This window comes from Convolutriloba macropyga, chromosome 2, assembly GCF_964194025.1.
Source record: "Convolutriloba macropyga chromosome 2, txConMacr16.3, whole genome shotgun sequence".
In the NCBI taxonomy this organism is placed as follows: domain Eukaryota; kingdom Metazoa; phylum Xenacoelomorpha; order Acoela; family Convolutidae; genus Convolutriloba; species Convolutriloba macropyga.
In genome coordinates this window covers 3,157,328-3,170,842 of record NC_134469.1, presented here as the reverse complement: position 1 = coordinate 3,170,842, position 13,515 = coordinate 3,157,328, and the positions used below count along the sequence as shown (strand labels likewise).

Here is a 13,515-nt window from a genome sequence, read left to right as displayed (position 1 = left end):
CCTATTTGAACGATGTGATCAATTTCAAAACCTAACACCAGCTAATAGTTTCCAAATAAGACTGAGAGAACTAAGAAAGAATGGCTTCTGATCCTTAAACACTAACGCCACTTTCATGGCCATTATGGAGCAAAAAAAACTCAGCTGTCCGAACTTCATATTTACGATTATGACATCGATAAATTTTCGATTTAGATTGAACAGACTAGCGAAAATAGCTACGCCGCCTAACAACCCAAAACCAATTGCAGAATTGCATTTGACAGACTGATCAATAGTGATCATTTTTTATAGCCGCAATTGATGCCCACAGCCTCAATTAGGATTAAAAAACGGAAGAAGAAAAACTTTATAGGTTTAGAAAATATATTTCGAAAAGGCGAGATATTTTGATTTGATGTAGCTGTCGCACAGAGCTGCAATTCACAGGTAATTTTGGCGGGATACAGGCGCTCGTTACTGTTTTTATCTGGTGCCCTAGTTACATTTGTATCATAATAATAATAGGCATATTAGTAGTGTGTGACTGCCTATCCACAACTTGCTTGTGGTGCGGCGACCTTTCTGCATCTACGCCGTGGTGAATGACATAGGTTCCCCGGGCTAGGGGAAAGGGGCAAGGAAGGCGGGTTATTCTGTGCAGTGTGGTCTTGTAGGACTGATAGAAATAAGTCCAGCCATTTGGATACCTCTATTGCTCTTTCTCACAGGTCAATTAATTTCAGGTCCGTGGTTTTCTTACTGCAGTTGAAAATGTGGTTTACGTCATGTGGTGCTACATCACATTTGCGACAGCGGAGTATTTCGATCGTTTTTGTAGTCGACGTACTCCTGTTTCCCATTGAGACCCTACTTGAATTGGTATCAATACCAATTAACATTAGATATGGTAACTAAGACTTGATACAACAATATTATAGAAGGCGGGTATTTTATGGGTTTAGCCAACCCAGCTCATTATTTTTTTGCTACTGTCTCTATCTGTATTTATTTCTGATTGCTTTGCAGGGTGACCGCTGTTTAGGAGCACTTTGAGCAGATTGACAGAAGAGTGAAACTAGCAAAGGGGAGTCAAAAAAATATGCCAATTGTCAAAGCGACAAAATTGAAATAAAGCGCAACAATGTTTTGTTCGAAGAAGTTAAAACCATACCCAGACAAGTCCTGAATTACAATTCAAACGATTTGGCAAGCTGAACACAACACTATTCCCCTCCTTAGAGCAGCCTCCATGAACCATTAACAAAGAAGTCCACTAAAATAACCAACAATGTTTCACAATGTCAATTTCAAAAGACCTTTATACAGTTGGAGTTCACACAGCAAACATCAACTTTGTAGAAAACCACTTAAAAAAGAGGTCAACTAAGAGAAAGACCGCCCCTAAAAGGGCAGTCGATCAAATCGTGGGCAGCCAGCCAACTCTGTATATTTATCAATTCTGACAGTAGTCAAAAATTGAAGCATCAGATGCAAAAAAATAGAGAAATTGGAGCATCAGATTTATAATCAAAATAGATATGATAAATAGCAATCAAAATATAATGAGTAGTGATTTTTAATCAGGATCAGGGAACAAATACAAAACAATTAGGACAACAGCCTCCCTTCCTCCACAAAGGTTCCTATTGACGCTTCCACTGTAGGGCGCAGGTGCATGGAGCGCGCTTAACGTATGCATAGTATGGTGCTACGCAAGAGCACAAAACTTATTTTTGTCCGTATGTACGTGATCACGTCCAAATATGATTGATCCTGGAAGCCAATCTCGGTAAGGCTTTTGATGCTGACGGACCAGATTCTCCTGTACATGAGATAACGGACAGAAGGTGAATTCGATAACCCTTTGAATTCGATTACCCTTTGATCGTATTTTATATTCTTGATTGACTCGTGATATTTGCATGAATTCAGTATGCGTCTGACGCACATCTCAGCGTTTGGAGTAAACACTTTCACATCAACGAACGTTCTGTTGAAACGTGAATCGAAGAAGCCATTAGTTTTCAGGTTTGATATCTAGTCGAGCGTCGTCATCAGTCGTGGTACTTCTATTTGCGAAGGTTTCACCTTGCAAAGTCTGAAGACAGGGCTCCACTTCGACATCATCGCAGACCTCAATCAGCAGGTTGACAAACGAGACACGGGTGTCATTGTGTCTGTTGTGTGTATAGCCACCTTTTCGAGTAAAGAGCATGTGCTATATTAAAAAATTTTCCACATGAGCATGTATATGGCAATTTTACTTGATTCCATCCACATCTATGGGCAATTCCATCTGCAAACACTTAATTGGCAAAATCAAAAGGATATCTTTTCAATGGCTGTGCCCATTAGTGGATTTGAGTTTAATGCTAACGATTTTATTAGCTTTGACATTTGTTTTTGAATTTAATTGTGGCGTGCACAACTGTACCTCATCCAAATTGGAATCTCATTGACGAGAAACGGTCGAAAAGTATAACAACCAAAACAATTGAAAACAAGTTAAAACATACGCGGCAGATTGCCGGAAAATAACCGCCCCGTGGATTCCCGTAACTAAGATTCGGATTGAAAGAAGAGAACATAGCCGGCAGATTGCCGGAATAGCTGCGAAAGAATAGACCTGCGTGCCATATAATAGAGATAGAAACAGATACAGATCTAAATTGAAAAAAAAAATCGACGCCGCTCAAAAAACTAGGCAAAAAAACATTCAGCGATGAATTAATAAAGCTTGTTAAAATTCATTCCACAGAAGCCTCTTATTAGGAACCTTTACTGCACATATGAGTTCCTTTGACCTTAGACAAATTCAAATTAAACTAAAGTTTTAAAGTGCAGAAGACATTTTATTGAGTGAGGTAAGTCACGTATGATCAAAATCTAATCACGCAAAAAACCTAAAAACTTTCGCTAAGGCGAGTGAGAATTGACGCCACGCGCGCAAATGCCGTTAGTGAGAGGAAGAAGTAATTCAGAAAAATTGACTTTTTCAGCTTTGCTGTGTGAACAAATGTAAAACGAAAAAAGAGCGCCAGACGACGAAACAAAAAAACAAAGAGCACCGCAATATAGCTTCGCTCAGCTTACAGCTTCGCAGCTATAAAAACCAGTGAAAACTAGTGATTTTTGTACAATTTTAAAGTGCGAACTATTTTGATGTCATTTTGGACCTGAATATACTCCTGTTTCGTATAGAGAACACACAGGGTCTTGTATCAATACCATCAAGCATTACAGACGGTAAATGAAACAAAGTTTGAGTTAAGGCTTCTAAAATTGGGCTTTATGGGTTTATCCCGTTTCTATTTCTGACTTTGTTTTTGATACTGACTCTGTTCATTTTGAATTGCCTTGCTGAGCAACTGCTGCCTAAAAAGACTTTTAGCAGGCAGAATGAGAGAAGAGTGAAATTAGCGTAGAGAAGTTTAAAGGATTTCACGCAAAATGTTGAACAGGCTGAACCAAGGTAAAGCGAAAAATCTTTTTTCGACGAAGTAAAAAATATATAGGAGCGCTATAATAGCCGTCTGAGAAGCTGATTCGGCTAATAAAAATTATAACTTTTAGCAGACTTTTTGTAGTGAACAGTCGCCACTCGATGTCAGCTGTGATACTTGTGAAAGAGAAACATAGATCACGCAAAACAAAACAGTCAGAATGCTCCAGCAAAAAATTTTGAATAAAAAACTCCGACACGTTAACAATAATTGCTTCAAACTTAGTTCGAAATCAATGCAAAACATTGCCGTTTGTTGTTTCTCCACAAAATATGGATCTATCTATCCCAGCTGTGCTTTTAAGACCTGGGCTATGTATCATTGTATAGCACGCTCACATGTAAAAAGATCGACACGTGCGAGGAACTCCTTTCAAGCCCAGCTAGCTCAGCATGGGACTCTTAATCCCAGGGTCGTGTGTTCGAGCCCCACGTTGGGCGACTTATTTATATTCTAGAAAAAACTCGGTTGAGAACATCGGCAACCAAAGTAAAAAGTATTTCAATCCGTAGAGCATGGCACTATAAATACCAGGGTCGTGTGTTCGAGCCCCACTTTCGGTGACTTATTCAAATATTAACAACTTCAAAAGTCTATTGCATTCTTATGGTTAGTTGACAATATTGACAATATTAGTTACTTCACAATTCCTAGCCTGTGATACACAATAATAAATATGAAGATTTAAATGCTGTTTTTCTCCACAAAGCATGGATCTATCCCAGCTGTGTTTTTATGTCACCAGTTATGTATCGTTATATAGCACCCTCCCATGAAAAAAAATGTACTCTAGGGGGAGTTGAAATTATATGCGCATTAATTTAGACATTGTCAACACTACTAACGGTTCTTCTGGAGTGGCATTGTTAAACTCCTGCTGAGTGTCACTGTCTATCATCGGATTACTGGAGGTGGTGTTTGCAGATGTAGGCATCGTATTTGATATTTGAGAGCTGTTCAGGCCAGGTGGTACCTTCTGTCCCTGTGTCTCAGGCCACTTCTTGTTCAAATTGCTGTACAAATGACTGTTCCAATCCGATTTACTGTCCACAATAGACTAGAAAAAATTGTATAGAATTTCGTTATTGAATTTGTTTTTGAACTGGATAAAAAACGACCGTTATTTAGAAGAAATTTATTAAAGTACGAGAAATTGTGTCGAAGCCCGGCTAGCTCAGTCGGTAGAGCATGGGACTCTTAATCCCAGGGTCGTGGGTTCGAGCCCCACGTTGGGCGACTTATATCTTTACTAACAGAAGCTAAATGACGATCAATGACCGACAAAATTGTGTCGCAAAAATATCATTGCATTGCTTTGAGAAATTGTGTCGCAAAACGTTCATTGACCGATTAAATAAGTAGCAGACATTTCTTTGACTATAAAGTTTGAAATAAAGGAAAAGACATAGTCCAAAAAAGTGTAAACGTGATAAATTCCGTTTCCGGTTGTAAAAGGATCAAGGAAAGAAAAAATTTACATTCAAAATGAGCCAATGACCTACAAGGTGCTGACGCAAAAAGTTCCGAAGTGCTGCAACAGAAAGATCATGAGGAGCACACCCAGCAACGAACCTAAGAACGTGGTGTGGTTTTCTCTGCTCCCTTTTTCGACATTTTTTGGTTGGTGAATACTTCTTTCCCATTTTAAATTCACATACATGGCACTCAATCCTTTTGTCTCAAGTATTAAAAATTTGAGCTCTTATTTATTGACCTCTTTCTCCTGTACTACCTTTCTCATCACTCCCATTCCGTCTCGCACTCTTGTCTCAATCAAAACCTACATTTCCTGCGTTTTGCTTCTTTCACTGTAGCGCTTCACGGCTCTGTCTCCCTTTCCGACATTCTATCTGTATCTATTCTGTGTTTTCTTCTATTTGTCCATTTACATCGAATTATTACCTCCTTTTTAGTTCATCGCCATTTGCATTCCATTTCTCAGTACGATTCAGCCTTTTTCTATATTGTTATCATTTGCATCATCTATCGTGCCCTTTACTCGTATTCTCGCTTTTTCTTTGTCTTTTCATCTCAATTTAATCACTCTCTCCTATCTCTCTCTGTCTTTTTACATTTCTAACCTTTTTCCAGTCTACTGCCTCCTCGGGATCTTAATTTAACCTGTCTTTACTTTATGCTCTGACGTTTTCCCGTTCTCGTTTTCAGTCTTCTGTCCTGCTCTAACCGTTTACCTTTTTCTTCTCAATCATTATTGGTGTTCGTATCGTATTTTTGTCTCTAATGTCACTTTTCGTCTTCTTAATCGTATTTTGATGTTGCTTTTACAGGTTTTTCCATAGCTTATTTGTTTCTTATGTTATTTCGCCATCTATATCTATCCTATCCACTCTCCTCCCTCCCTCCCTCTCTCGTGTTAATTAGTTATGTAGTGCAAGTTCGTTCGCTCTTAGATATGGTTCGTTATCACTCGCGTGTGGTCTAGGAAATAAACCCCGACGGAAAAAAAACCCACCTAACTTTAGATAGGCATGGCCAAACGCGGGGCTCTTTAATAGTAAAGCGGGGGTTTATTTCCGTGGGGGTTCTTTTTTGATTCGACCCCACTTGTGGGGGAGGAACTATATACTTGGGGGGAGGAACTATATACTCAAATGGGTTTTTTTGCACTCGTGTTTTTTCTTAGGCTCCGACTCTGAGTTTTCGTAATTTTAAATGTAATTTTGATTTTCTTTTTGAAGGTTTATTAAAACTTTAGAGTCTTATGGCTCAGACTCCGTGACTAACAGTGCAATAGGTTTTTAATGAACATTAGGTGAACCTATCTAGAGCTTTCAGTGGACAGCGAATGGCTGTTACGTCCCTAAAAGATTTTTCGAGAATTTTTTTTTAACATTAAACGATAATAAACTTATTTTCATGAATTGTAAGTCGGTGTCAGTAACGACAGGACCTACTTCCTCTCTATTGCAACCAAAATTATTCTTGCGGTTTTATCTTCTAAGTATTTGTTATATGACTTCAATGCCAAAAGATTTCAAAATTTTAAAAAAAAAACATTTTGGATATTTTCCTATTATTGGTTCCTCTTGAAGCTTCATCACATTATCTTGATATTGATATCTCCCATTGGCTTGAAGAAGACCTTCAATCGATCTAGGATAAAGTTTTCAGAGAAAAACTTATGGTATGGTTTAAATGACTTCGTCACTTTCCTCGCACTTTTCGACTGAATTTTTGGTTTATGCCTGTTTTTGTTGTTGTCGCTATAGTCATAAGACTTATTGAGATGGTCTCATTGATTACCTATGCATGACAAAAAGCCATGTCCTCCAAAAGTCAATTCATTGCAAGTTCATGATATTATACGATCTTTAAGATTTTTAAGGATTTTTCAATTTTTTTTCAGTTTTTGATGTTACTTTCGACCATTTGTAACTTATTCTCATCATTCAGAGGTCACATACAATTCCAGCATGTTTACTGATAATTTACGGAGTTTTTCTGCATCTTAAGTCCGTTGCTAGAGCTTAGTCTAACCAGACAGGTTCTATTGGTTCCATTATATTTCTTTACTAAATTTACTAAGAATTATTTTGTTAAAACAAAGTTTAAAGACTTATTAGACTTATTCGAAATTATTTGGTTTAAGAAATGTTGATTGATTTTTGAATTTCGCCTCATTATTTCTTTTCGTCGACTTGTTACCTAGTCTCATTAAAGAAAAATCCCAACTGATGTGTAGTTAGAAAATAGTAAATTTGTGTAGTTAGGGTTTTGTCTGATTGTAATTTGACGTTGTTACTAGGTGCTTTTAAATTAATATAGTGAGTTTTTGCCGTTAAATTTTCGTTTTTAATTCTTTTTGTTGTTGTTTTTTATCTTAATTGACTTCACACCCCTTCAATTTAGTCTCACTTTTTGCTCATTTTTTTCCAGTTCTGTCTCCTCTTAATCTCTTTCTTAATGTTTCTTTTCTCTCCGTTTCACTATATTGCGGAATATTCATCGATTAAATGGATTTGATACCCGTTCAGTAGAAAAAAAGAGTGAGCCAAGTCAGAAATCAAACACAAGTGTCGTGACTTTTGCAAAAAAAAATTGATCCAAAGCTAAAACGAACTAAAAACAACGAGAGCGCCTAGACAATAACCTTTAAGAGCCTGACGGCGTCTAAAAAAACAGGTATTAAATTAAAAAAACGCCTACTATTACAACCCACCATAAAAGTAAAAATCGATTAAGGATAAACATCAGCCCCAAAGTTTAAACATAACCGACTAACGTCGAGCGAATTGCTCTCAAACAACCGGCGAGCGGTTGGCTTCGTCAGTAGCTAACCGCGGTTTAGTGAGGCTAGTTTTAGCTTAAATGAAGAGCATGAGGTGAGGGTAATAGATGATGGCTTCACGCCACATAAAAGTGCAGCATCAACAAAAGAGTTAAATAAAGTGAGATAGTGTGCGAGAGATAAAACCTGAACGAGAAAGAGCTAGGAATATTTTCAAATATTCCTAGGAATTAAAAACAAAAGTTTCTACTATTCGCAGAGAAAAAAATGTTCGAAACCGTTTTTTGTCTCTGGAGTTCTGTAACCCATCTGGAAGACTTAAAAAGATTGGTTGGCCAGTTATTATTTTGATGTCATATTGTTTGCAATTTTCTCAAGGTTTTTTGAATATCTTTTGAAATTTTTTTTGATTTTTCTGTGCATCTTCAAGGTTTGATTTTAAGCTGCTGTATATTTTTTCGAGTTAATGGAATGTTTATCAATTTTTTAATGACCTGGTTTTTTACAACTTTTTGATATTTTTTTATGTTCCAAGTTCATGGATCTTTATGAGCCAGTGAAACTATTTAAGGACTGAAATAGGGACACTGAATAGTAACTTGAGACAATAAAATGGTTCTGAAGGTTTCAATTTCACAAAATTTAGCAAGATTTTAAGATTTGCGGTTGTTTTTAATTTTTTTGAATATTTGTCTTTTCTCGAGTTTGGTTGGCCAGTTATTATCGTTAAACTCAGAAAAGACAAATATTCAAAAAAATTAAAAACAACCGCAAATCTTAAAATCTTGCTAAAATTCGTGAAATTAAAACCTTCAGAACCATTTTATTGTCTCAAGTTACCATTCAGTGTCCCTATTTCACTCCTTAAATAGTTTCACTGGCTCATAAAGATCCATAAACTTGGAACATAAAAAAATATCAAAAAGTTGCAAAAAAACAGGTCATTAAAAAATTGATTACCATTCCATTAACTCGAGAAAATATACAGCAGCTTAAAATCAAACCTTGAAGATGCACAGAAAAATCGAAAAAAATTTTCAAAAGATATACAAAAAACCTTGAGAAAATTGCAAACAATATGACATCACAACCACTTCAAATCTGCTTTTGTTCAATCGTTCGTGCAATTTCAACTGAAGTGCGTGCGTGACGTCATTTTTCGCTCTTAGTGGAGCGAGTTTTTTATTCATTTGCGTGATTAAATTTGTGGTCACACTTGACTTACCTCATTCTCAAAAATGACTTCCTCACTTTGAAATTGACTTTTATTTACTTTAATTCAAAGAGAAAAGGTCCAAAGTAAATCAAAGTCAATTTCAAAGTGAGGAAGTCATTTTTGAGAGTGAGGTAAGTCAAGTGTGACCACAAATTTAATCACGCAAATGAATAAAAAACTCGCGCCACTAAGAGCGAAAAATGACGTCACGCACGCACTTCAGTTGAAATTGCACGAACGATTGAACAAAAGCAGATTTGAAGTGGTTGTGATGTCATATGGTCGTAACAAAAATCGCGACGACGAAATAAAAAACACCAAGAAAAGGCCAATAATAACCCGAGCTATCGCTGTGCGGCTAATAATAAAAAAATTAAAAAAAACTAATAAATTAATTAAAAATTAATGCAAAGATTTTAAAAAATTGCTTCAATTCGTGATATTAAAATCTTCAAAAACATTCCATTACATCTAGAAATTACGCAGTAACCTATTATCAAACCCTAGAGGAGGTTACTTGTCTCTTGAGTCTGGAGAAACTTAAAAATTGACAAAAAATTGCAAAATGGAAAGATTGAAAAAAAAATGAAAAATTTATTATAGAAAATTGCGAAAATTTGTGATATTAAAAAGTTGAAAACTATTCCTTGGCCAATAAAATTTTTCAGTAACTTATTATCAAACCCCTAAACTCAAAAGAGGTTTTCTGGCCCATGGGTGCGGAAAAACATGAATAATGACATTACAAACTTGCAAGTTTTGTAAAACAAAATGCTAAAATTTGTGATGTTAAAATGTTGAAAACCATCCCATTACCACTAGAAACATTGCAGAAATCTACTATGTTTAATTTAGTATATTTAATTTAGCATAAATTTGCGTATTTTTGTTTTGATTACCAACACATATAGCACTTATAATGGTCATAAAAAGTATAGTACTTGTGTCTTGCAAAAGACCTCTATCAAGTCTAATCAGCCTCAATTTTAGACTGGTCCATCAGAAAATTCGAAAAATGACGAAAAAATACAAAAAATAGCAACATTTTTGTCTCAAAAACTCCTAAAAAAGACCTTTTAAGCTCAAACTACGGCCTTCCCGGTACTTGAAGGACCTCTAAACGCGGCTAAAGGCCTCTAATGAAATTCAATGCCCGCTGGGCGGTACCTGTTTCTCCCGTTTTTAAGGACGAAAGTCAAATGGGCCAGACAAAATATCTGTCGAGCGAAAAATCGCATAAAAAAGGCCAACAGGACTAATATAATTGCTACAAACTTCGTTTTAGAGCAATTAAAATTTTTTTGTTGTTTATATAGTAAAAAGGGATTTAAAACCTTTCTTCTATAACGTCTCAATTAAAAATATCAGAAAGCTCAACCAAAAATCGTTAAGACCAAAAACGCTCTCAGTGCCATTCGATTTGTTTCACGAACCAAGAGTTTCAAAATTGACACTATAGTTTTTTGCAAATTCCAAGCAACTTCATCTATTAAAAAACCGAAACTCACATTGGGAGTGCGCTCAATGGTGGAATCCTTCTCTTTTTCGAAGCCCGATTTGTTTCCGACAGTTGGGAACAGATCAGAGATCATTTTGTTATTGGAGCCCTCTTCCCCTGCAGCACTTTTGGAGAGCCCGACTGAATTGAGACTCCTGTTACTTGTGGAATTGACCTGGTGCTGATTGAGACACAATTGAGACTTCGACCCAGATATTTCACTTCTGGGAGACATTGGACCTAGAGACAATTGGAGCTAATCAACCTTGTAAATTTAATTTTTGAAAAGGTGGCTCGGTGCCGTATATGAACAAATATAGTTGACAATCGCTTCATTTCACGTTGATGTAATGGTTACGTGACTCTGCTTGAAGTCACTGAGAACTTCTGGCGTTTATCGAGAACCGCGAAGCGGTTCGAGATATTAAGTCAAAATTTCGAAGTTACTTCTGCAGAGTCACGTAACCATGCTTAAAACGCGAAACGCGCACGTTTTAAAATGACGAAAGTCAACTTCTGGCTAAGTAGCAACTTCTGGCATTTCAACTTCTGGCACTACAGATTTTCAGCATTTTAAAATGGGCACGTGAGTGTTTTAATGTTAGGTCTAAGCGAATACAGCTATTGTAGTCAAACAAACTGTACTCGGACCAGCATCAGTAGTATAAAAAGCTGACAGGAACCTCTACCAAGGGGGGGACTTTTAGCAGAAGGTTAACAGTCCGTCCCCCCAGTTGAGGTTCCTGTCAGCTTTTTATACTACTAGCATCTTGCAAGTGTGATATATTAAGCCATAACCACAAATGGGCGTTTCCTATAACCCATTCGAATGTTCGTTCTGAAACTGAAGGCTTCCTCTTTCCAGCACAACAGTTTTCTTTGCGTAAGTTGAGTTTCTATTCAAGCGATGTTAAGCCAAGCAAATGGACCATTTATAAATACGTTGTTTTTTCAACTTTTTAGCATTGAGATCTATTTTGAACAAAAATCGCAACCACCTACCTCCTTTCAGCCTGTCATTACTGTCTTCTCCTCTATTTTCGGGAAGCAACTTTTCCACATAAGTGACTGGAAATATTCCCCTCCTGTTCCCAATCACTCCCTCAAGCCAATTGTCATCTACTCTCTGCGTCACTATCACAATGTCACGCTGAAAACAATCACCTAAGTTGATTGATGAAAAATACTCAATATTTAAAATATTTAGAGGCAAGACATTATTATATTTTGATAGCTTATATAAGGTTCTGCTTATTTTCGCCCTGATTTATTTAGCCGCACATATTTCAACAGAGCTTTCATCTCAACATCATTTAAACCTATAAAAATTTCAACCTAAAACCCTTTGCCCAAACCCTATTTTGTATGTTTGATATGATATTCCAGTCAGATAAGGACTTAAAAATCGCGATGAGACTAAAATCAAATCAATCCGGGTGAAATGTTAACGGGCATAAAAACTTATTAAAGGCCAGACAACGCCTTAAAGCTATAAGAAGGGCTTCAAAAACCCATTGCTGAAAAATATGATACAACATTGTTCATGGAGGAGGAGGAGGGGGGGGGGGGGGGGGTTTAGCCAATCGAGATGTAAGTCAGCATTTTGAAGTGACTTAAGCAGAGTCACGTAACCATGCTTGAAATCCGCAACTTGCAAGCTTCAAAATTCCGAACGTTCAAGGAGGTAAATGTCTGGCTAAAATGGAACTTCTGGCAGCTTAAACTTGCAAGGGTGTCTTTTAATCGACATTCACAAGAGCTTTACCTTTCTCAAGTCCAGCTCAGTGGGGCTTTCCTTGCGGAAGGAGTGCTTTACTATCACTTGATCTCCCTCCACGATTTCCGATGACTGCTTAGGTGTGAAAGAACTCCTGGAGGCTCTTTGAATGTCACTCGGTTGAGACATTTGAGGAATTTGATTTGCTGACGAGACTTCCACACTTAAGGGCTTCATTTTGTTAGTGTTGGTGTTGTTGTTTCCAGCCGACACACCTCGGCCTGCGGTACAAAAATGACTTCTCAACGAAACAACAGTCCAATGCTTGATGTAAACTCACAGTATTGATATTAGTCATAGAACGGTACAATAGCTGCCGTATAATCAGTTGCAATAATTCAACCCAAATACTCAAGTATTTAATCCAAGTATTTATGGATACTAATTAATTACTAAAAAAGGGTCAAATATATTTAGACTTGTTGGTTTTGTTTCAAAATCGCAGCATTCGAATTGCACAGCGGACCAAACTAATATTTGTCTGATCAAAAGTAGATCCCGACAATGAATTGAGCGTATATCCCAGACAAACTCATCACAACTTAACGGCTGGTATGAGAAACGAATAATAATTGATTCTAATAGTTTTTCAAATATCTACCTTGTTGCTGATTTTGTGGCTCTCGTGATCGTTTATCGTAAGCATCACGTCGGCTTCTATCGCCACTACTCGACAATTCTGAACTCAAATTTGGGTTTGTTTTGGACTTCGTCATTGTACCCGGATTACTGCCAGATGTCGATTTGGGACCGGGTTGTTCAGATCTCTGATCGACAATTTTCAAGTAAGACTTGGGCACAATTCCCACTCTTCCATTAGCCTCCACTTCGAACCAATTGGCGTCTATTTCTCTCTTGATGATGACCGGTTGATTCTTAGTCAATCCCACTTCGCTGAAACATTTTAATGATTCGCAAATAATAGGTCAACGTTTTTTAAACTAAAACCTCTTACGGAAACGAAACTTTAAATTTTTTCTCGAAATTCAAAAATTTAACCACTAAGCAAAATAAATTTCAAGTCAGCCGAATTAAAAAGTGTGCATGGAAAAAATCAGAAGTCGTTTTGGAGAGTAGAGAAGTCAAAACCCGACAGCCACAGCCAAAAAGGTACGAACAAAATAAACCGGACGAATATAAATACTACATGCCCCTTTTTGACATCAATTGAATTTCTCTTAAATTTTGATTTAATTTCTCTTGAACTCTTGAATAAACAAGGTTGTAAACTTTATTCCCTCTTTGGCACCAATTACAAACCAATCACTTTCAACAGAAAAATGTCAATAT

The 13,515-nt window shown here is 36.9% G+C and overlaps 1 protein-coding gene and 1 non-coding gene across 5 annotated transcripts in view; one reads left to right on the top strand and one right to left on the bottom strand.

Moving 5' to 3' along the window:
- LOC142355662 (uncharacterized) overlaps nt 1-13,515 on the bottom strand; it is a 62,090-nt gene that overhangs the window by 2,005 nt on the left and 46,570 nt on the right. For all 4 annotated transcript variants that reach the window (XM_075407766.1, XM_075407745.1, XM_075407753.1 and 1 more), the window contains 5 exons: nt 12,827-13,119; nt 12,214-12,446; nt 11,451-11,598; nt 10,459-10,688; nt 4,331-4,542 (listed from right to left, as the gene is read on the bottom strand). In XM_075407766.1, the coding sequence (XP_075263881.1) occupies nt 4,331-4,542; nt 10,459-10,688; nt 11,451-11,598; nt 12,214-12,446; nt 12,827-13,119 (1,116 nt within the window). The remainder of the gene's footprint in view (nt 1-4,330; nt 4,543-10,458; nt 10,689-11,450; nt 11,599-12,213; nt 12,447-12,826; nt 13,120-13,515) is intronic.
- Trnak-cuu (transfer RNA lysine (anticodon CUU)) lies at nt 4,649-4,721 on the top strand. Its single transcript has one exon. It is a non-coding gene; the product is annotated as a tRNA-Lys (tRNA).